This window comes from Periplaneta americana, chromosome 6, assembly GCF_040183065.1.
Source record: "Periplaneta americana isolate PAMFEO1 chromosome 6, P.americana_PAMFEO1_priV1, whole genome shotgun sequence".
NCBI classification, from domain to species: domain Eukaryota; kingdom Metazoa; phylum Arthropoda; class Insecta; order Blattodea; family Blattidae; genus Periplaneta; species Periplaneta americana.
The window spans coordinates 182,425,854-182,450,996 of NC_091122.1; the positions used below are offsets into that span (position 1 = coordinate 182,425,854).

At 32.4% G+C, this 25,143-nt stretch overlaps 1 protein-coding gene across 3 annotated transcripts in view; it reads right to left on the reverse strand.

Moving 5' to 3' along the window:
• The window catches only part of LOC138702110 (probable WRKY transcription factor protein 1), a 219,521-nt gene that overhangs the window by 22,313 nt on the left and 172,065 nt on the right, over positions 1-25,143 (reverse strand). Inside the window, exon 1 of one of the 3 annotated variants that reach the window (XM_069829689.1) lies at positions 1,477-1,804. The exons of the other annotated variants lie outside the window; for them this stretch is intronic. Coding sequence (XP_069685790.1) covers positions 1,477-1,566 — 90 coding nt within the window. The 5' untranslated portion in view covers positions 1,567-1,804. Of the gene's footprint in view, positions 1-1,476; positions 1,805-25,143 lie in introns of those variants that run through there. 3 annotated transcript variants of the gene reach the window in all.

Below are 25,143 nucleotides of genomic sequence, written 5' to 3' on the forward strand. Positions count from 1 at the left end.
TGAGAGTGTTAGCCGGTTGTTATATGTTATTCCGTGTGTTTACATACAAGTCATTTACTTACTTACGACTTTTATAATACTCGGAGGTTCATTGCCGCCCTCACATAAGCCCGCCATCGGTCCCTATCCTGTGCAAGATTAATCCAGTCTCTATCATCATATCCCACCTCCCTCAAATTCATTTTCATATTATCCTCCCGTCTATGTCTCGCCTCCCCGAAGGTCTTTTTCCCTCAGGCCTCCCAACTAACATTCTATATGCATTTCTGGGTTCGCCCATACGTGCTACATGCCCTGCCCATCTCAAACGTCTGGATTTAATGTTCCTAATTATGTCAGGTGAAGAATACAATGCGTGCAGTTCTGCGTTGTGTAACTTTCTCTATTCTCCTGTAACTTCATCCCTCATAGCCCCAAATATTTTCCTGAGAACCTTATTCTCAAACACCCTTAATCTCTGTTCCTCTCTCAAAGTGAGAGTCCAAGTTTTACAACCTTACAGCACAACTGGTAATATAACTGTTTTATAAATTCTAACTTTCAGATTTTTTGATCGCAGACTAGATGACAAAAGCTTCTCAACCGAATAATAACAGGCATTTCGCATATTTATTCTGCGTTTAATTTCCTCTCGAGTGCCATTTAAATTTGTTACTGTTGCTCCAAGATATTTGAATTTTTCCACCTCTTCAAAGGATAAATTTCCAATTTTTATATTTCCATTTCGTACAATATTCTGGTCACGAGACATAATTATATACTCTGTCTTTTCGGGATTTACTTCCAAACCTATCTCTGTACTTGCTTCAAGTACAATTTCCGTTTTCTTCCTAATCGTTTGTGGATTTTCTCCTAACATATTCACGTCATCCGCATAGACAAGAAGCTGATGTAACCCGTTTAATTCCAAACCCTCTCTGTTATCCTGAACTTTCCTAATGGCTTATTCTAGAGCGAAGTTAAAAAGTAAAGGTGTATCTAGATAGGCTATTATTATTATTATTATTATTATTATTATTATTATTAAAGTTTATTTATACACGTTTAACATCTGTCGTTATATCACGTGTTACGATCGGTGGCTGTACCAGTAGGCCGTTTTTACTATTGTTGAGTTCCTGTTTCTATTGTGTGTTGTAGATGGCTTGTGTTCATGTAACTGATTTTAGATTTTGATTAATGATTATGATATTGGTGATTGAGGCGGTGATGAATCATGGCATATAAATTTCCAATCCGACACTTGCCTTTGTGACTGGAGGAAATCATGAAAAAAACCAGCCAGATTGTCCAGCCCCGGAGCTTGAACCTGGGACCTCCCGAATGCGAATTTCTGAACCAACTCGCTCGGCTTATTATTATTATTATTATTATTATTATTATTATTATTATTATTATTAATTTGGCGTAACTATCGTAAAAAATAGCAAACAATTATAAGCCTTTTTCTCTGTCATATTGCGTCAAAATACTTACAGCTTGTTTTCTTTCCATTATGCCTATAGTTTTCACACTTCCATCTTGTGGGAAAAACAAATTCGGATTCTTGAAGCACATTATGGCCATGCCACACGGTTCAGATCACCACCAGCCGTTCCTAACCTCTCTCTCACACTGCTGTCCCGAATATCGAGTAAATCGCACATTATTGTGGCGGTGAATTTTATTTCTCGCACACCTACAGGAAAAAATGGGAATCGTTTCCACGTAGTATTTACATACGCGATGGCTTGCATTCCATACGTAGACTGGGGACGCCAGGGCTGGCACTTGTACGTTTTCAGATGAAAAATGCCATGATCGATGCGTTATCACTGCTTACACCGTTTTATCAACAAGGCTTGCGAGATAACATGATATTTTAATTCTTGCACTTGTACTTTGAATCAATACCGGCTGTGGGAACAGTTATTACTAGGAAACTTGTTTTCAATGCGGGGGAAAAACAACAGGTATTCTTTTAGCCTTACCATAGAGCAGGGACGCCCAAACCTTCTTTATTTGGGGGTGGGGGCAAGTAACTACAAGGATTGTCTGTCATAGGACATATGTCATACTAAAGATAATTTCTCGAGATACAAATAAATTTATACATACAATAATTTTGAATAAATGTTTCGCATGAAAAAGCTATTTTGCGTTTAGTTTTACCTGTGATATTAGTTAAATTTGAACTTTTGTAGAAGAGTGCCAGAACTGTGGGACTTAAAAGGCTTTTAAAGAACCCGGAGGTTCATTGCCGCCCTCACATAAGCCCACCATCGGTCCCTATCCTGAGCAAGATTAAAGCAGTCTCTATCATCATATCCTAACTCCATCAAATCTATTTTAATATAATCCTCCCATATACGTCTCGGCCTCCCCAAAGATATTTTTCCCTCAGGTTTCCCAACTAAAACTCTATATGCATTTCTCACCTCACCCATACGTGCTACATGCCCTGTCATCTCAAACATCTGGATTTAATATTCCTAATTATGTCAGGTGAAGGATACAATGCGTGCAGTTCTGTGTTTTGTAACTTTCTCCATTCTCCTGTAACTTCATCCCCCTTAGCCCCAATATTTTCCTGAGCACATTATTCTCGAACACTCTTAACCTCTGTTTCTCCCTCGAAGTGAGAGTCCATGTTTCAAAACTCATACAGAATATAATATAACTTTTAAAAATTTTAATTTTCAGATCTTCTCAACCGAATAATAGCAGGCATTTCCCATATTTATTCTGCGTTTAATTTTCTCCTGAGTGTCATTTATACTTGTTACTGTTGCTCCAAGATATTTGAATTTACCACTTCTTCAAGGATAACTTCCCAATTTTTATATTTCCATTTCGTATTATGTTCTGGTCACGAGACATAATCATATACTTTGTCTTTTCAGGATTTAGGTATTTCCAAACCTATCTCATTACTTGCTGGAAGTAATATTCCCGTGTTTTCCCTAATCGTTTGTGGATTTTCTCCTAACATATTCACGTCATCCGCATAGACAAGCAGCTGATGTAACCCGTTCAATTCCAAACCCTCTCTGTTATCCTGGACTTTCCTAATGGCATATTCTAGAGGAAAGTTAAAAATTAAAGATGATAGTGCATTTCCTTGCCGATAAATTTTACCTAGAGCCCTCTATCTCGGACAAAGATCTTGAACGTGTCCTAAATGTGCAAGAGACCCACTGTTTTACTGTTCCCTTGATTCAAGCCATGTTATCCTGTATTCAGTTTTGAATGGGAGCTACTGGCACTTGTTTTTACGTTCATGACGTCGTTTTACTGTAGGTTTGTTTGGCGAGCTTAGGCCTAACTGAAGACAGATGGTTTCACTGATTTAATAATTCATGGTACTTTGGAATGTCTCAGTTTGGCATTTAATATAATCTCTGTTGTAACATTCATTTTGGTCTTTAAAATATTTAGAAAAATTAACAGAAGTTAATGGATTATATTTATTGTTTTTAATATATGGCTGCATTCATTTGTTCATAAAACAAAAGAACAATAAGCAATATCAGTTACAGACATGGCCTACATCGTTTATCTAGGCCTTGAGAATTGAACTCGCTTTGCAACGATGCAGGCGGCCATTGTAAAACATGAAGGAGAAACGAATGTGACATCACAATTAATTCATTTTTATCGTGTAATAGTAATATGCGTTACAAGAGCGGTATGTTGAAGTTTTCATGTTCGAGGAAAAGTTTGAAAAAGCGAAACGTAGTTGAGCTTTTTTAATTTCCGAGAATTGAAAGAAAACATACCGCTCGTGTATCGTACATTATTTTGTGCAAAGATCGTTTATTACATACCTGAAAGAGGAATTTCTAATTAGTTGCAATGAAATCTCCATCTTGGTTTCTGTTCAATTACGGCAAATTTGCAAAACAAAAATATCTATCTTCAACATTGTTGGTTTAAAATGTTTTCTGTGTTTACTATACTCAAGCAAGCCGTGATATACGTCTGTCTGTTTTTCCCCCAGTCTGTGATGAGTCTGGAATCTTGTTGATTTTTTCACGGCTTCCTTAATGTTACTTGCATCACGAATGCAGTAACTTTAGTGTAGTTGTAGAGTTTACTTAATTTTTGCAAATATTTAAAAACAATAATTAACAGTGCAATTTAGGTGAAATTGCAGTGGTAAGTTTCCAATTTATAATTATTACTATATTGAACGTCTCTAAAATAATATGTTAAAAGCCTAAAGCAGTAAAATCAATATGTCACTTAAGCGGTAAGATGAGGGAAATTGTTATGTGTGTTAGGTTGGGAATACTGAATGTGGAATTTTAAACTTTCTGCGGATTGGTTTTGTGCGGAAACCGAGCAAATACGCACGATCTCGCACAAAAGTTTAATAAAACACTTCAAACTTAATTATAAGTTAATAAAAAATTAGGCCTGTTATACTTTCACATACAGTTGATTAATACATGCAGGGAATATGGAGAGAAAAGAAATTAATTTAACACAGTCTATTCTAAAGTACTTGATTCTGGTACTAATTTCAATAAATTATTCATTACAGTTTCTAACGATGGCGTCATATTGATGTGTGAATCGTTTCGACTATCAATTGCATTGTTGTCCTGTTGTTATCAGTTGATTGTAGGATGAAAACACAGCTTATTTTGTGTAATTTTCTAAATTTAATCAATAAGGATGATTTATGTTATCTCTTGAAGGGTATACACCATTTTAAAACAATTTAATACACAAACACAACTATTACATGAAATGCTCAATAAGTTTTTGTAGCTTTATTCTCTTCAGCCCTAATCAACAATAACATAATCCAGGTTGCCAGGCGACAGTAGAAAACAAAAGATGCGAAAACAAATGAATGAGGTGTATAAACAATTATTGAATACTCTTTCATATTTAAGTATAAAAGTATAGGGGTGTCATTTGAAATTTCTAAGTGGGGATGGCTGAGAGGGGGGGTGAAATCTGTAATACAATTAAGCATGGTTTCAGACTTCCCCCTCAATATGTAAATTGACGTGTTTTTTTTTTTTTGTTTAAATTGAATTCAATTTAAATGATTACTTATTTAGACTGGGAAGTTTCGAAATGAAAACCTCGTGTATTTCGGAAACAAAAGCAGAGCTCCGACAGCACCAGCTGGCGGCGAGACGAGGAATTTCCGGGATGGACAGGTGGAAGTCAGAAAAATATAAACAGCGTTTAATCGGCGCACTCATTTCTTACAAATGTGGTCAACTCACGGACAGCTGCAGTATACAATGTTGCTGCAGGAAGGATTTAAAAACCTTCTAAAGGAAGTATTATAAAAAAGAAGCATTGTCAAACAAGGGGAAATGACATTGCCACAGATTCAAGCAACCCAAGGGCACTGGTACAACTGTTGTGTTATAGAAGAGACCTGGATTTTAATAGAGCGTTCAGAGGTAAATATGCCAAAAGAAAATAGGTTTTTGAATTGCGTAAAGAGATGTCCAGTGTTGTCAACTATGGAGTTTTTAGAAAATAGGACTTTATTGTACTTCTTTGATTATCGGACATTTGGTGCAATCCATATCGTCCAATAACAGTAGTAGTCCATTGACATTTGGTAAAATCCATATTCCTCTAATGTTGAAGAAGGCCCAGGCTATTTGGTACAATGGTTATATTTAGTACAATCCATTTGCTCCAATGTTGAAAAAGGTCCATATTATTTGGTACAATGGTTATATTTGGTACAAACCATTTGCTCTAATGTTGAAAAAGGTCCAGATTATTTGGTACAATGGTTATATTTGGTACAATCCATTTGCTCTAATGTTGAAAAAGATCCAGATTATTTGGTAAAATAGTTATATTTGGTACAATCCATTTGCTCTGATGTTGAAAAAGGTCCAGATTATTTGGTACAATAGTTATATTTGGTACAATCCATTTGCTCTAATGTTGAAAAAGGTCCAGATTATTTGGTACAATGGTTATATTTGGTACAATCCATTTGCTCTAATGTTGAAAAAGGTCCAGGTTATTTGGTACAGTGGTTATATTTGGTACATTCCATTTGCTCTAATGTTAAAAAAGGTCCAGGTTATTTGGTAAAATGGTTATATTTGGTACAATCCATTTGCTCTAATGTTAAAAAAGGTCCAGATTATTTGGTACAATAGTTATATTTGGTACAATCCATTTGCTCTAATGTTGAAAAAGGTCCAGATTATTTGGTACAATGGTTATATTTGGTACAATCCATTTGCTCTAATGTTGAAAAAGATCCAGGTTATTTGGTACAGTGGTTATATTTGGTACAATCCATTTGCTCTAATGTTAAAAAAAGGTCCAGGTTATTTGGTAAAATGGTTATATTTGGTACAATCCATTTGCTCTAATGTTAAAAAAGGTCCAGATTATTTGGTAAAATGGTTATATTTGGTACAATCCATTTGCTCTAATGTTAAAAAAGGTCCAGATTATTTGGTACAATAGTTATATTTGGTACAATCCATTTGCTCTAATGTTGAAAAAGGTCCAGATTATTTGGTACAATAGTTATATTTGGTACAATCCATTTGCTCTAATATTGAAAAAGGTCCAGGTTATTTGGTACAATGGTTATATTTGGTACAATCCATTTGCTCTAATGTTAAAAAAGGTCCAGGTTATTTGGTAAAATGGTTATATTTGCTACAATCCATTTGCTCTAATGTTGAAAAAGGTCCAGATTATTTGGTAAAATAGTTATATTTGGTACAATTCATTTGCTCTGATGTTGGAAAAGGTCCAGATTATTTGGTACAATGGTTATATTTGGTACAATCCATTTGCTCTAATGTTGAAAAAGGTCCAGGTTATTTGGTACAGTGGTTATATTTGGTACAATCCATTTGCTCTAATGTTAAAAAAGGTCCAGGTTATTTGGTAAAATGGTTATATTTGGTACAATCCATTTGCTCTAATGTTAAAAAAGGTCCAGATTATTTGGTAAAATGGTTATATTTGGTACAATCCATTTGCTCTAATGTTAAAAAAAGGTCCAGGTTATTTGGTAAAATGGTTACATTTGCTACAATCCATTTGCTCTAATGTTGAAAAAGGTCCAGATTATTTGGTAAAATAGTTATATTTGGTACAATTAATTTGCTCTGATGTTGGAAAAGGTCCAGATTATTTGGTACAATAGTTATATTTGGTACAATCCATTTGCTCTAATGTTAAAAAAAGGTCCAAGTTATTTGGTAAAATGGTTATATTTGGTACAATCCATTTGCTCTAATGTTAAAAAAGGTCCAGGTTATTTGGTACAATAGTTATATTTGGTACAATCCATTTGCTCTAATGTTAAAAAAAGGTCCAGGTTATTTGGTAAAATGGTTATATTTGCTACAATCCATTTGCTCTAATGTTGAAAAAGGTCCAGGTTATTTGGTAAAATGGTTATATATGGTACAATCCATTTGCTCTAATATTGTAAAAGGTCCAGATTACTTGGTACAATGGTTATATTTGGTATAATCCACATGGTCCAATGAAAAAAAGGTCCAGGATATGCGGTTTAATGTTTTTTTTTTCCTTACAAATATACATGTTATATGTGTACTCATTGTTGCTTTTTCTACAATTGCCTGTAAATCGGCAACAAACACAAATACAAATTTTCAGTTGTATTGAGTTTCACAAATCAAAGTTTAAGTCGTAAATAACATGATAGATTCCCCCCCCCCCCAACAGAAACAGAAGCCAATGTTACATCATAACGGGTGTTTTATTTTGTAATGTAGTATATAGGGCCTATATTAAAAATAAAATTGGCCCAAAAACAGTACCCTGTGACGCGCTTCATTTTACATTTTGAATATTAATAAAGTGATTAAGAATTTTAGTTACCTGGGTTCTGTTACTTAAATATGATTTAAATAAATTAATAATACTATAATTTTCAAATTAGAGTATGTTATTTGGTTTTTTCACTGCAATATGGAGCTTTAAAATGCAGTTTTCTAAAAATTTAAAATTTTGATTTATGTCCCTTTTAAACAGTACTGTAAAAATGTCTTGGTTGCGCGTACGATATTAATCAATATCGCATATGCTTAGTTGGAAATCAATAGTTGCAATAACGTAATGAATAGCGGTACTTTAATGTATGTTATTAACGTAGTTACGTCATATGTAATGAGCGTATTGTAGTACAGTCGAGCAAAAAAATAATAATTCTATTTTCCTGTTCTGTTCCAGAAGTTTCCAGAATAGAACTCCGACCGTTTTGAACAAGAAGCCAGCACGCTAGCACAAGGCCACAGAGTGGTGAGTTAACCCAAACATTATTGCTGTAAATTTGAAGCTGTGGTAGATTTCTGCAAAATTTATTTTAATTTATTCCGAAGGCTAACATAAATATTCACTTGTTATAGTACACTTTAATCAGCCCTTAGAGCTCTGTGGTGTAATCCCATTGAGTTTATTAGAAACATATTTTAGGAACTTAACCTAAAAAAGCATATTGAACCATTTCGCTGTAAAGTACACTATTTTATTTTACTATTTTACCGCCAAAAATAAAATCAGAATTTGTAAAAAAAATGGCAGGAAATACTCGACATTTTTCTTTAATTGCGCGATTGTTTAGGATTAGCAGTAGAATTATTAATATTCCGTTTCGAAGCTAAGTTTTCCATTATTTTAAGAAATACGTAAAATAGAATACATTTTTCGTATCCCAGTAGCTTGTCAGTATGGTACAGACTAAATTCATAACAGTGCTGGAAAAATGTTCGCATGAAAAGCTTTCTATCGATGTCCAACAAACAACTTGAAAGCATACCTGAACCTATTAATTTCCATTTTATGCCGGCATTTACCATTTACCACTTCTTCTTCCCGATAATGGGCTTAAAGTCTGTTTCAGCCAAACCTTAAGAATTCCTCTACCTTTCCTTGGCCTTCTGAAGTTCCTTCTATAGTCCAGGAGATTATCACACACGACTCTGTCTATAACTATGCAGGATAATTGTTGGTTTCGCTCAAGACTTTATCTCTTTACCCGATCGCCATTTTCTAGTCTTGAAATTTAACTGTTGTCTTATGTCTGCGTTTCTTAAACTTCGATATGGAGTTAGAAACATTGTAGCCTACATCGATGTCTCTCAGATATGTATCAGACTATAATCATTTCAGAAAACGGTTACATTTTGTGACTCCATTTTAACCATCTAATCTGTAAATACATAAGACTTCAAAAATGCTAGAAATCAGAACATTGCTTAAACAATTAAATGGTGCAGGAAAATAAATAATATTTAAATGAATTCTCTGTCGTGTTGGGATTAAATGTAATGAGGAAGCTGGCTTCTTAGCTAAGAAGTGTACAAAGATAAATTAGAAGATTACACATCAGTGAAAATTACAATTAAATCCAGTTTATAGACTGAAAACGTCACATCTTTAATCAGATAAGACAAGGTAAACCGTGGGATTGTTCCTTCAACAACAGAGATATGATATCATAATCCCCGAGAAGGAAAACTGTAGCGGTATTCCGCATGTAACATTTTAGAATTCCTTTTCGGTACGAAAAGTTACGTTTGTTCGGATCAAATTTGTGCACATTTAAAGGACAAAACTAAAATTCTTTCAATCGTTTTTTTTTTATCAAAATACTCTGCTTTCTTAAATTGACTGAGCATATTGGGAATTAAATCAATGATTTTTCCAAAACACGCTATGAAATGTTTCACATACAACAATTTTCATCTAGAAAATAATGCTAAAAAATTCACATTATGCCTATTTGAAACAGGCCTTATATATATATATATATATATATATATATATATATATATATTTTCATCAGTGAGTTTTTATTCTTCACTTGTTTTAATTAAATTATTGTGATGTAGGCCTATAATTGAAATAACTCAGCTTAAATTTCTCCAAAAATATCTTTCTATTATTGCCTGCCAAGCTCCACTTTCAGGGCTAATAATGATCTGCGAACTGTAGTTCTAAAAACTCTGAGATATGAAATAAGATTATAGGCCCTGCTTACGGATTCTTGGACAGTTTCTCTATTTATAATGTTTCACGTTAAGAAAAAAGCATTGAGTATATAGGGCTATTCCATCAAATGACCAGTTACCATAGAAACGCCTACCTACCACATAGCTTGTACGATGTATTAGGCAAGGCCTCTTAAAACCAATGCTTTTTTCTTAACGTGAAATCATGGTTATAATATTCTGTCTGGACGCATGTAGTATTTAACTTATTTGTTAGGTACAATAACTAACAGCGACTGAGTCTTAATATTACAACAAGGCAACGTTGCTTAAGCTCGAATTGCTCGTGTTGTTCTGGGCGCTAAAAATCTGCGACCTCCGTGAATTATGCAAGTCGCGTGAAAAGACGTATAGAGTTGTTATACAAGGACTTATTTAAAACTAATGCATGGCATTGTATGAGCAAACACAATTCACATGACTGAGTTCTCATAGTCAGGAGGTCATCTTACATAAAATTCTTAGTCTGAAATGTATTCCCAGAATTGCAAGTTCTCGTTGGAATGCACTGATTGCAGTAAATAGTTGGGATTCCTCATTAACTTGATATTCCAAGAAATATAATATGTATGCCCGTGTCTCAGAGTAGGCCTACAAAAACAGTAGTATTCGCAATAGACTCACCACATTAATAACCTGATGAAAAGTGCACGCTTTCAGTTGTTTGTAAAAAAAAGGTGACCAATTAGGCCTACATAGTGTGATCCCAAAGCTCGTTCAGTCCATTTGGCAATTTTATGATTAATACTTACTGTATATCATTGTTTTGAATTTGGTATTCCTAAGAAACTAGTTCGATTAATTAAAATGTGTCTCAGTGAAACGTACAACAGAATCCGTATAGGCCAGTTTCTGTCTGATGCTTTTCCAATTCACTGCAAGGAGATGCACTATCACCTTTACTTTTTAACTTTCTCTAGAATATGCCATTAGGAAAGTTCAGAATAACAGGCAGGATTTGGAATTGAACGGGTTACATCAGCTGCTTGTCTATGCGGATGACGTGAATATGTTAGGAGAAAATCCACAAACGATTAGGGAAAACACGGAAATTTTACTTGAAGCAAGTAAAGCGATAGGTTCGGAAGTAAATCCCGAAAAGACAAAGTATATGATTATGTCTCGTGACCAGAATATTGTACGAAATGGAAATATAAAAATTGGTGATTTATCCTTCGAAGAGGTGGAAAAACTCAAATATCTTGGAGCAACAGTAACAAATATAAATGACACTCGGGAGGAAATTAAACGCAGAATAAATGTGGGAAATGCCTGTTATTATTCGGTTGAGAAGCTTTTATCATCTAGTCTGCTGTCAAAAAATCTGAAAATTAGAATTTATAAAACAGTTATATTACCGGTTGTTCTGTATGATCGTGAAACTTTGACTCTCACTTTGAGAGAGGAACAGAGGTTAAGACTGTTCGAGAATAAGGTGCTTAGGAAAATATTTGGGACTAAGACGGATGAAATTACAGGAGAATGGAGAAAGTTACACAACGCAGAACTGCACGCATTGTATTCTTCACCTGACATAATTAGGAACATTAAATCCAGACGTTTGAGATGGGCAGGGCATGTAGCACGTATGGGCGAATCCAGAAATGCATATATAGTGTTAGTTGGGAGGCCGGAGGGAAAAAGACCCTTGGGAAGGCCGAGACGTAGATGGGAAGATAATATTAAAACGGATTTGAGGGAGGTGGGATGTGATGGTAGAGACTGGATTAATCTTGCTCAGGATAGGGACCGATGGCGGGCTTATGTGAGGGCGGCAATGAACCTCCGGGTTCCTTAAAAGCCAGTAAGTAGTAAGTAAGTAAGTCCAGTGCTTTAATAAAAATGGACTTAACACGTTTTGTGATCATAGTCTTCAATTTCTCCCAAATATTTTAACCGATTTTAGTGTGCCATGTGAAATTGTGGTAGTAAAGGAGGGTCGTATTTCTGTGTGCGAGATGTGTTGTTTATGGAAAAGCACGAACAGCTGGCGACAGGAATTCTTCGCATTGTGCTGATCGTCTCATGACTATTCAAGCTAATTGTTGCAATGAGCGGCATGAATGTGAGGTCACTAGCATTGAACTGAGACAAAAAAGCGACCGCTGTTCCACTCCCTCGCTAGAGCCACCGTTGAATGGAGTTCTTTAAACATTTCAGTCATGTAACGCTCTGGAAAGTTACATACGGTGTACGTAGTTATGAAGGCGCGCATTGGAACGCAGATCGTGACTTTGAATTCCATCGGAGGCGTGTTTGCCCGTTGTCAGAGCATTTTGTACTGTGTTATCTTTGAATGGAAGATCCTACGTCGCAAGAAATACAACAAGACTATATAAAAAATTTGACTGAGAAAGTCTTACAAAAAATATAAGCTTGATTTTGCGTCAAAGCCCTCATAGAAGATTTCACGTTAAGAAATAGTAATATGCGTTACAAGAACGGTATGTTGAAGTTTTCATGTTCAAGGAAAAGTTTGGAAAAACGAAACGTAGTTGAGCTTTTTTAATTTCCGAGAATTGAAAGAAAACATACCGCTCGTGTATCGTACATTATTTTGTGCGAAGATCGTTTATTACATACATGAAAGAGGAATTTCTAATTAGTTGCAATGAAATCTCCATCTTGGTTTCTGTTCAATGACGGTAAATTTGCAAAACAAAAATATCTATCTTCAACATTGTTGCTTTAAAATGTTTTCTGTGTTTACTATACTCCAGCAGGCCGTGATATACGTCTGTCTTTTTTTCCCCCAGTCTATGATGAGTCTGGAATCTTGTTGATTTTTTCACGGCTTCCTTAATGTTACTTGCATCACGAATGCAGTAACTTTAGTGGAGTTGTAGAGTTTACTTAATTTTTGCAAATATTTAAAAACAATAATTAACAGTGCAATTTAGGTGAAATTGCAGTGGTAAGTTTCCAATTTATAATTATTACTATATTGAACGTCTCTAAAAATAATATGTTAAAAGTCTAAAGCAGTAAAATGAATGTCGCGCTTAAGCGGTAAGAAGAAGGAAATTGTTATGTGTGTTAGGTTGGGAATACTGAATGTGGAATTTTAGACTTTCCGCGGATTGGTTTTGTGCGGAAACCAAGCAAATACGCACGATCTCGTACAAAAACATTGTGCATATGGGCTATTCCATCAAATGACCAGTTGCCATAGTAACGCCTACCTACCACATAGCTTGTACAATGTACTAGACAAGGTCCATAAAACCAATGATTTTTTCTTAACGTGGAATCCTCTATTATAGAATAAGGTGAAATCTTTCATTTTTCTCTCTTGTTTACAGTAAATCACAAGTCTAACTCTACGTAAAAGCAGGGCTCTGTGTTCGAAACTCGTCTGCAACATGGAGACTTGTTTGTGGTGCTCTATTATATTAGATTGACGTCACCTCAACCTCTTTCGTAATTCTCTAACACAAGCACACTAAATAAAAACCACATAAACGATAGCTTGTTTTATTTAAGGCATGGTAGCACTTTATTACTAGAATTTATAGTAGGGTAAGGGTTGGTAATATTGTGATACTAATATTATGATAGTTCTTTTTGAGAATTTTTTTACAATTTTACTGAACGAGAGAAAGATCTGTAAAATTGTAAAAAAAATTATCAAAAAGAACTACCATAATATTATTAGTATCACAATATCACCAACTTTTACCCTATAGCATACAAGTTCCGAAAGTAAAAAGAAAAAGTTTATATTTTCCATATTTGTTGTAAATTTAACGAACAAATCTTACTTTCTCAGAAATGAAGTGATCGAAATTGTTTAAATATATTTCAGTACAAATTTGTTAATATTATAGACCGAGAATCTATTAACATATTAATATTTCTAGTTTCAAGTTAAGAATAATGACATTGTTTTTTAAAAATTGCGGTTATTATCTTCTGTTTTAAACTGCGTTTCATCTTCTGATATTATAATGTTTTATAATATATTAAAACCAATATTCATTTTCAGTGCTTTAAAGTCCTGCGAAATGGTTCGGTTGTTATAGAAACCGCTACAATGTATATTTGTTAGCCTAAATACAATCGCTAGGATGTACCGCCTATGAACAAGTGTTATAATAATAATAATAATAATAATAATAATAATGATAATAATAATGATAATTTATTTCAACTGGCAGAGTTAAGGCCGTAAGGCCTTCTCTTCCACTCAACCAGCAAAAAGTATATATACATATGCATGAAATTACAAAGAATTCAACAATTTGATTTAGATGAGAGTTACATGTATACAAGAGTTATTTACGAATTAAACAACAAAATACTATGAACTATTAATTAAACACTGAAATACAAACTATGTAGCAGAATTAAACTAAAATACATAGAATGTTAATATATTTCAAATAATATTAGATAATAGAAAGAGATTATTATGAGACAATTTTGAAAATACAGCACTATCAGGATGATGTCTAAAGAAATAAGTAACAATGTAGTCAGTGATAGTTTAAGTCAGTATGATTGGAGTGAAATGCTAATAAGGTTATCTTTTAAGCTGTTCTTAAAGGTGTTTGTTGTCTTGCAGCTCCTAATACTCTGTGACAAGGAATTCCATTGACGCGAGGTGGATACTGTAAAAGATGATGAATAATAAGATGTTCTATGAAGAGGTATACTTAGCGTGCCACAGATAAGTGATCTGGTATTTACGTCGTGGTTAGAGTACAGATAAGAAAAACGAGACGAAAGGTAATTTGGTGTTGAGGTGTGCAGAATTCGAAAGAGTAAAGACAAAGAGAGTAAAGTTCTGCGTTCTTTTAAGTCGGAGCCACGAGAGACTTGCGAAGGACGGTGATATGTGGTCATATCGTCGGATGTTGCACACGTATCTGACGCACATATTCTGAGCTCGCTGTAACTTGACTGACAGTTCAGAACTTAGGTCACTTAACAAAACGTCACAATAATCGAAGTGCGGCATTACTAGGGTTTGTACTAGGGTAAGTTTTAGTTGCTGGGGCAAGAAGTTTCTCAAGCGACTCAAAGAGTGAATGGAGGAACAGATTTTTTTTATCGTTTCTTTAACTTGAAAATTCCAACTTAGATTATTACCAAAAAAGAAGCCAAGATTTTTTACGACAGATGAATAAGGGATTAGGGATTAGGAATAGTGTTCAGATCTCAGGAAGTATGTGTTGTAGGACTTATGTTTATTAGACATTATTTCCTTGTTTTGATGCACACTAGCACCTACTAAAATATTGGATACTTTTTTTAACACCCTGTAGACTTATATTTTACACTCGTCTTAATATAAACCATAGGCAACACACGAAATTCAAAAGACAGTGAAGCTAAACATACAATTCTTAAGATTTTTTTTTCTGTACTAGCCGTACCCGTGCGCTCCGCTGCACCCGTTAGAAATAAATATAAAGTAATTACATAATTAAAATAGGACGTTTGATCCAGGGAACATTCGTGTTTGATAGAAGGATAAATCGTTTAATATGTTACTTGATTTAAATTGCATCCAAATAATTAAAATGCGATCATTTTGGTCCAGAGACACTCATTGGTGCAATGACAATTCCTTTAACATGTTTCTTAATTTTTATTACATGCAACCATAGTTTAATGAAGATTGACATCATTTAGATTTAATGTGTATACTTTATATTACTTGCTATATGTTTCCATTGAATTATGGTAATAACTTAATTTTAACCCTTGTTTTCTACGTATTCAGTAAATGGCGCTTGGCCCACTATGGTTCTGAACCCTTCAAATAACCTAAATTATATAATATAATATTACATATTATATTATATTATATTATATTATATTATATTATATTATATTATATCAGAAGTTACTGTAATAACATTATAGCATTATGTCCATCTAGAGAAACTACACTTTCCAATGGTGAAATAATAATTAATTATACAAATCGGTTAATTTAGCTTCCGATATTACTTCATACAAACACAGAAACATTCTCTTTAGGCTATCTTTCATAGCTTTCGATTGTTGCTGTCCAAGGCCCCTTATAGACGAAGTCATTTGTTTTTTAATTCATTACACGGCCTTAGATGGCAGTTATTTTAATTTTAAAACTCATTTATCTCATTAAATATCAGTCCTATCAAAATTTTTCAAGCAATAAAACTTATCGCAAATTATTTTTAAAGAAACTTTTGTTATGTAACATTTTTCACAAAAATCAATAATAAGCGAGATATTTCGATTTATTTAATTCAGGCCCCCTTATAACCCCCCTTTTAAATAACGTATTTTGAATGCCATATAGACTAAAATCTAAGTTACAGCGAACTTAATTTATATTCCAATTTTCATCGAAATCCGTTCATCCATTATCGCGTGAAAAGGTAACAAACATACAGACAGACAGACAGACAGACAGACATACAAACAAAAATTTCAAAAAAGCGATTTTCGGTTTCAGGGAGATTAATTATATATGTTAGGACCAATTATTTTTGGAAAATCGAAAATTACCAGAAAAATTTCGGCTACTGATTTATTATTAGTATAGATTAACACTTACAATGGCAGAAGCAAAAAAAGACTCTATACCACATCTGTGACAGAATGGATAACTAGGTCACGTGACCCACGTTCCTCCTCGTAACGATCTTGTGAGGGCTCCAATAGCGATCCTTACGTCTAACTCCATTCCAATTTAAATTGAATGAAAAGAGACTCTCCAGAGATTACGGCGAACTTCAGAGCTGTGTTAAGTGGCCTCTCACCCAATTTAAAATTCCATTACCTTCCGCCCCGGTGGAATAAGAACGCTTTATTACACTTGTCATTGCATTGCGCGGAGGTACAGGGGTAATTACGGACTCTGTCCACACAAACCGGAGTGACGCGTGTTCACACGTGAGAGTGTTAATTTTAAACTTTGCATTATTATTTTTTGTTAAATTTATTTATACACGCTTTAACATCTGTGGTCATATCGCGTTTTTTAGGATCTGTGGGTGTACCAGTAGGCCGTTTACTCGTATACTCTTATTAAGTTCCTGTTTCTATTATGTGTTGTAAATAACTTGTACTCGTAGTCATGTAACTGATTATAGAATTTGATCAATGTTTATCTGTACTGTCTATTGTAATTGGGGCTTTGCCCTGTTATAGACGTAAATAAATAAATAAGTAAATAAATAAATAAATGAGTAAATGAATAAATAAATAAATAAATAAATAAATAAACGAGTAAATGAATAAACGAATAAATAAATAAGTAAATGAATAAATAAATAAATAAATAAATGAGTAAATGAATAAATAAATACATTAATAAGTAAATGAATAAATAAATGCATAAATTAATTAATTAATAAATGAATAAATAAATAGATAAATAAATAAGTAAATGAATAAGTATATAAATAAGCAAATAAATAAATGAGTAAATGAATAAATATATAAATGAATAAATAAATAAATGAGTAAATGAATAAATAAATAAATAAGTAAATGAATAAATGAATAAATAAATGAATGAGTAAATGACTAAATAAATAAATAATAAATAAATAAGTAAATGAATAAATAAATAAATAAATTAATTAATCAATAAATGAATAAATAAATAAATAGATAAATAAATAAATGAATAAATAAAAATATAAATAAATAAATGAATAAATGAATGAATAAATAAGTAAATAAATAAATAAATGAATAAATAAGTAAATAAATAAATGAATAAATAAATGAATAAATAAATAAATGAATAAATAAGTAAATGAATAAATAAGTAAATAAATGAATGAATAAATAAATGAATAAATAAATAAATGAATAAATAAGTAAATAAATAAATGAATAAATAAACAAATAAATAACTAAATAAGTAAATGAATAAATAAATAAATTAATAAATAAGTAAATAAATTAATAAATAAGTAAATAAATGAATAATAAATAAATGAATGAATAAATAAATAAGTAAATTAATAAATATGTAAATGAATAAATAAATAAATAAATGAATAAATAAGTAAATAAATTAATAAAAAGTAAATAAGTGAATAAATGAATAAATACATGAATGAATAAATAAATAAATAAATAAATAAAGAAATAAGTAAATGAATGAATAAATAAATAAATAGATAAATAAATAAATAAGTAAATAAATAAATAAATGAATAAATAAATGAATAAATAAATAAATAAATAAATAGTGGTGATTGAGGCGGTGCTAAATCATCGCACGTCAATTTCCAATCCGGCATTTACCTTTGTGACTGAGGGAAACCGTGAAAAACCTAGTCAGATTGGTCGACCGAGGGGCTTGAACCCGGTACCTCCCGAATGCAAGTCTCAAACGCTTCCGTCTAAGCCAACACGCTCGGTCATTTATTTTCATTATCGTATTGTTGTCAACATGTGTTTAAAATTTCACACTTCTTTCTGAGAAAATTGGGAATTTGTGTAAAAAAATAAAAATCGATATTTAAAAAATTGTAATGTGTTGTGATAAATCTGCGTCATTTTTCTTAGAAACCTTGTGTCTTTATCCTATAAAAATTTCAATATGACACATTCAGTAGTTCCAGAGATAACAGGTCGTTAAATAAACAAATTTAGAACTTGTCGCATTGACGGTAAAGAACTCCATAAATAGCTTATGCATTTTATTTAATTGCATTGTGTAAATTGGACAGATTATATTCTTTTCTAAAGACCACATTATATCATCCATGAAATAGTACTATAGCCTAATATTACGATTCAAGATTGGAAAATGCTTTTTACAAAATGAAAGAAAAGTGCGAGTTTTTCAATTTCCGAGATTTTGTAATGCACTTCACAAACGTGTATTTTACAACATTTTTTGTACGATCATATTTTTAAAATTGCAAATACAATATATTTTCCACTGAAAATTTAGAGCAATATTATTCCAAAGCCTTCGCAACACTGCACTATAATGGTAACTAAGTAACAATAAATGCACTGTAATGGGTCTATTTCAGTATAGTTTGTTTTAGCCTATGATTAATGGTTTCCATAGCAACAAGTTTCTGTGTGGGAATTCTAAATTTCAAGGCCTAACAACAACAGCTGTAAATACAGCAAAACACACGATCGTGCAAACAATATTTTTTTCGTCTCATCGTGGCACGAAATTAATTTTAGCTAAAAAATCCAATGTGCTGAGCACCCATTAAAGATATCTGCTGGGTGCTTGACTCCCAGAGCACCCATGTAGTCGCGCCTGTGTCTCCGAATAGCTTCTGTAGTTGAAATGTGACGTCAAGTTAAGAAATACAAATTAAGAACAAGCGTTGTCCAGGAATTTAAAGTCCTCACGCACTTTGCAAGTCGTGCACGAGAGTGCTGACCCTAGGGTCGCTCCATTGTCTGTAATTGGTTGCAGATGGGGGTTAACGAGATACTTCGAAGCGTAGGCTGTGTTCGTTCCCAGGACTATTCTACGCGATTACTTTTAATTGCCGCACAACACAACAAATGCATTCCTGCGCGCTGGATACGTCAACACGGTATCACGTGGCACCAATCAGCTTCCCCCCTGCAGGATGTGTCTCATCCAGACCATCTCCCCCCCCCCCCCCGGCCCTTAGAATGGACGGAAGGACTCTAATTTCCTTCCTCACCGCTACGTTTGTTTTGTTCTACATCCCTATCGCCTTTACTTATTTTCTTTATATAGAAGATTTCATGTCAAGAAAAAGCATTGAGCATACGGGCTATTCCATGAAATGACCAGTTACCATAGAAACGCCAATCTACCACATAGCTTGTACGATGTATTAGCAAGGCCCATAAAATCAATGATTTTTTTCTTAACGTGGAATATTCTATAGGAGATCTTGAACGGTAATAAAAAAGTGACAGGCGATTCATGAAAACATTTGAATTACGACAAAGAATAATATGTGATTCAACAGAATTCTTTATTCAACGGTAATCTCACTAGAGGTTTTGATTTATCTAGAGAAAATCAAAACTCGAGTGGGATTTAATTGACTATTAAACGATTAGAAGAAAGTATATAAAGATTAGAAGAAATAAAGTACTCTAATATAATAAAATAGATACTAATTTACTTCTACAATTCTATTTCACTAATGTTACCTTCACCAAAATGTTTGAACGGAGCCGCCATTTTCAGTCGACTATCTATGCTGTATACAAATGACGATCGCAAAGCGTTTTATAGTACCGTAAAGAATTTGTAGTTTGAAATGTTGGCAAACAAAGAAACAAATGCTAGGGAAGTGATAAAAACAAACAAATGCTAGGAAAGCGATAATATTAATGAAATGCTAGGGAAGTGATAAAATTGTGCGTAAAGCAGCCATGATTGGTTGAAAGACGTTCTTTCGTACCGTTTTATTAGTGAAAAATAGTATGACGTAGTAAAAGTGTAATAGTCACTTTAAAAAAGTTTTGTGAATATTTTCTGTTCTCTTGTACTTAAAAAAAAACTAAAAAACTAAAAATTAGGCCGTGCCCCCTCCTTGACCAGGCCCCCCCACTCACTCAAGTTGTATCCGTCATTTATATGTTCTAAAATCCATTTTTTTTTAATTAAATTTGCCCTGAAAATGTAAGAACGGGGAAAATATAGCACGTGTCCATTGTTAAGATGGGGCCCGCTCTGAAATTCGTGTAAATTCGAAGTTGCCCATGTTTTCCTCCAACAGAAAACAATTTTATGTCATTAATGACGGTGTTACTGCCTTAGAAACAGTGAAACGTTTTGCAACAAATCATGAGAACGAGGTTAGTCAATTTCGTAGTTTCTTTCTGCATTGGACTTTGAAATGTAATACACCAAACAACTCTGGCCCTCAGGAATTAAGATTTCCTGCAAATAATATTAAATTATTCAAGGATATGTATTATATGCATATATTTTTAACTAATGCCAGGTACTTGACTGTTTGTTATTCACCCATATCAAACCAGTTATGTAGACCAATTTACCGACAGAGTCGTAGCCCAGGGGGCGCCATAGCAGGCTGGTCTACGCTACATACGCGATGAGTTGAGATGAGGACATTTTGTTGGAGTGCCACAGGGGAACCTGTGTTACCTGCGCCGCGGGCTTGCCCAATGCAATTTATAAATCGGCGTACACCGCGAATCGAACCTGGGTTGACAGGATTAATTCCAGCGCTCTAGCCACTAGAGTATTTATTTATATATTTATTCATTTATTTATTTACTTATTTATTTATTCATTTATTTATTTATTCATTTATTTATTCATTTATTTACTTATTTATCCATTTATTTATTTATTCATTTATTCATTTATTTATTTATTTTTTTATTCATTTATTTACTTATTTATTTATTCATTTATTTATTCATCCATTTACTTATTTATTCATATATTCATTTATTTACTTATTTATTTATTCATTTACTTATTTATTTATTTATTCATTCATTTATTTACTTATTTATTTATTCATTTATTTATTTATTCATTTACTTATTTATTCATTTATTTATTTATTCATTTATTTACATTTTTATTTATTCATTTATTTATTTATTCATTTATTTATTTATTTATGTATTCATTTATTTACTTGTTTATTTATTTATTTACTTATTTATTCATTTATTTATTTATTCATTTATTCACTTATTTATTCATTTATTTACTTATTTATTTATTTATTTATTTATTCATTTATTCACTTCTTTATTTAATTATTCATTTATTTATTCATTTATTCACTTATTTATTTATTTATTTATTCATTTATTTACTTATTTATTCATTTTTCATTTATTGATTGATTTATTTATTCATTTATTTATTTATTTATTCATTTACTTCTTTATTAATTTATTCACTTATTTGTTTATTCATTCATTTATTTACTTATTTATTCATTTATTTATTTATTCACTTATTCATTTATTCATTTACTCATTTATTTATTCATTTACTCACTTACTTATTTATTTACTTATTTATTTATTTATTTATTTATTTATTTATTTATTTATTTATTTATTTATTCATTTTTCATTTTTTGATTGATTTATTTATTCATTTATTTATTTATTCATTTATTTATTTATTAATTTATTAATTCATTTATTTATTTATTCATTTATTCACTTATTTATTTATTTATTTATTTACTTATTTATTCATTTATTCATTTTTCATTTATTGATTGATTTATTTATTTATTATTCATTTATTCATTTATTTATTTATTTAGGTTCAAAGATGTTAACTATGAAGTTCTAAATTTGTCTTGTGAAAATTTTATTAAATAGTATTACCTCCTTCTGTTTCAAATGTTACTTCAGATGTCATTAAATGCCATTTTAGTTGCATTTTTTTTCTCACTTATGCGTTTTTTCTTCAAAAACCTAAAGTCCACCGCTGTAGAGTAACGGTTATCAAGTCTGCGAAACGAGCGGATCTGGGTTCAAATCCTGGTTGCGTCAAGTTTCTGGTTGAGATTTTTTACGGGATTTTTCCTCAACCCATTAAGAGGAAATGCTGGGTAACTTTCGGCGATGCACCCTGGACTCATTTCGCTGATATTATCACCTTCCTTTCATTCAGATGTTAGATAACTATAGCAGTTGATAAAGCGTCGCAAAATAAACAATTAAAGAGTGTAAATGAAGTTTCACTGCACACAGGCGCCAAATGATGCAAGGACTTCCTGTTTTACGATCAAATCGAAACAAATTGAATGTGTAAAACACAGATTGCTGCAATGAAATCATTTAATCCAGTTGGATTTGGAATCGCAGATTAGACCGCACATTTGGTATGGTGCTGTATCCAGATCAGATCATTCGGCGTGCAGGTCGCGGCATACAACGGTAATTACAAATATCTGCGGTAGCTGTTGGTATGTTGCCAATTTAGTGAGTGGGTGCAATGTTCCAGAGCCAACTGTTCTTCTGTACACGTGTCACAATCCTGAACACGGTTCAACTGTTCAGTTCTTTGCTGCGTTTTATCTATGAGGTTCAGAAATCTGAAAAGCTGAAAACTGCAGGCATTGTAACTGTGTATTACGCATTATTGTTGCCGATTTGAAAGTAATATTGATGAAAATAAAACAAATCATAAAATAAAAACTGCACTTTCATTATGATGCCTACACTGGCTGCAAAAGAAATGCCGATACGAAATTATATCGTTTTCCGAGGACTTTAGCAAACATGGCGAAGTGTAAAGCTGTTTTCCTGAGATTAGTTTGTTTAAAAACATATAAATACGACTTCTATAACATATTCACTTTATTATTTAACTAGCCGTACCCGTGCGCTCCGCTGCACCCGTTAGAAATAATTAAAATAGGACATTTGATCCAGGGAACATTCGTGTTTGATAGAAGGATAAATCGTTTAATATGTTACTTAATTTAAATTGTAGTTAAATAATTAAAATGCGATCATTTTGGTCCAGAGAGCACTCATTGGTGCAATGACAATTCCTTTAACATGTTTCTTAATTGTTATTACATGCAACCATAGTTTAATGAAGATTGACATCATTTAGATTTAATTTGTATACTTTATATTACTTGCTATATGTTTCCATTGAATTATGATAATAACTTAATTTTAACCCTTGTTTTCTACGTCTTCAGTAAATGGCGCTTGACCCACTATGGTTCTGAGCCCTTCAAATAACTTAAATAGTGGTACAGCATATACAGTGATATGTAATTATATTTCTTTCTTTCGAAAATGTAAGAATTCACGATCTCCTATGTACCACTGCCATGGAATGAATAAATGTGTTTTTTCTTCCTACTCACAAATGTTAATATTTTGCACATAGGAGTTATTGCAGGAACAACAACGCTATAATCTGGGCGGTGAAAGTGTATTATATTGTTATTTTAAAAGTCTTGTATATCCTTTAATCGATATTACTTCATACAAACACAGAAACATTCTCTGTAGGCTATGTTTAATAGCTTTCGATTGTTGTTGTCCAAGGCCCCTTATAGACGAAGTCATTTGTTTTTTATTTCATTACAGCGCCTTGTTATATAAATTTTAAAACTCATTTATCTCATTAAATATCAGTCCTATCAAAATTATGTATAGAACAAAACTTATCAGAAATAATTTAAAAAAAATCTTTTGTTATGTAACATTTTTCACGAAAATCAATAATAAGCGAGATATTTCGATTTATTTAATTCAAGCCCCCTTATAACCCTCCTTTTAAATAAAGTATTTTGAATGCCATATAGCCTAAAATCTAAGTTACAACGAACTTAATTTATATTCCAATTTCCATATAAACCATTTCAGCCATTATCGCGTGAAAAGGTAACAAACATCTAGACAGACAGACAGACAGACAGACAGATAGACAGACACACAGACATACAAACAAAAATTTCAAAAAAGCGATTTTCGGTTTCAGGATGGTTAATAATTATACATGTTAACACTAATTATTTTTGGAAAATCGAAAATTACCAGAAAAATGTTGGCTACAGATTTATTATTAGTATAGATTATTCATATACTTTTATTTTACAACAGTAATAAGAATACTACACGAATCAAATAGTGAAACTGTAGTTTATATGGTATTCCAAAGCCTTCCTTATTATCCATGGATGCTGTCTTTGTTACAATCGATACATACGGCCAGTTACGTTTCACATTGTATTGTTTCCTAAAGGATCGTAATTCATAAACGAGTCTGTGAATGAAGACTTTCCAAAGTCGACTTTCGTAGCAAAGTTTAACTTTATTGAAAGTCCTATTCATAGACTTATTCTTCTGAGACTTTGATTTAGGCAAGTCGAGATTCGACGATCTTGTTCTAAGGTTCGCAATCGCAATCACGGCCTTCTAAACAAATTAAATTAATGGATAGTTGAAATGGAGGCATTGCCACAATCAGAGCCATCTTTTGAGTTACAAATCGTGAAACAATTGAACAACGATAGACGTTAGGCGATTGTTAGTCATTCTTGCAGCATATAATTACAATTTATTTCATTGTAAAATAATTCTGGAGACATGAAAGATAATAAAATGCGACCAATAACAGAATATGAAAGAGATATGCTACTAGAATTGGTGAAAACCTATAAAGAATAGAACTAAATATGCAAAA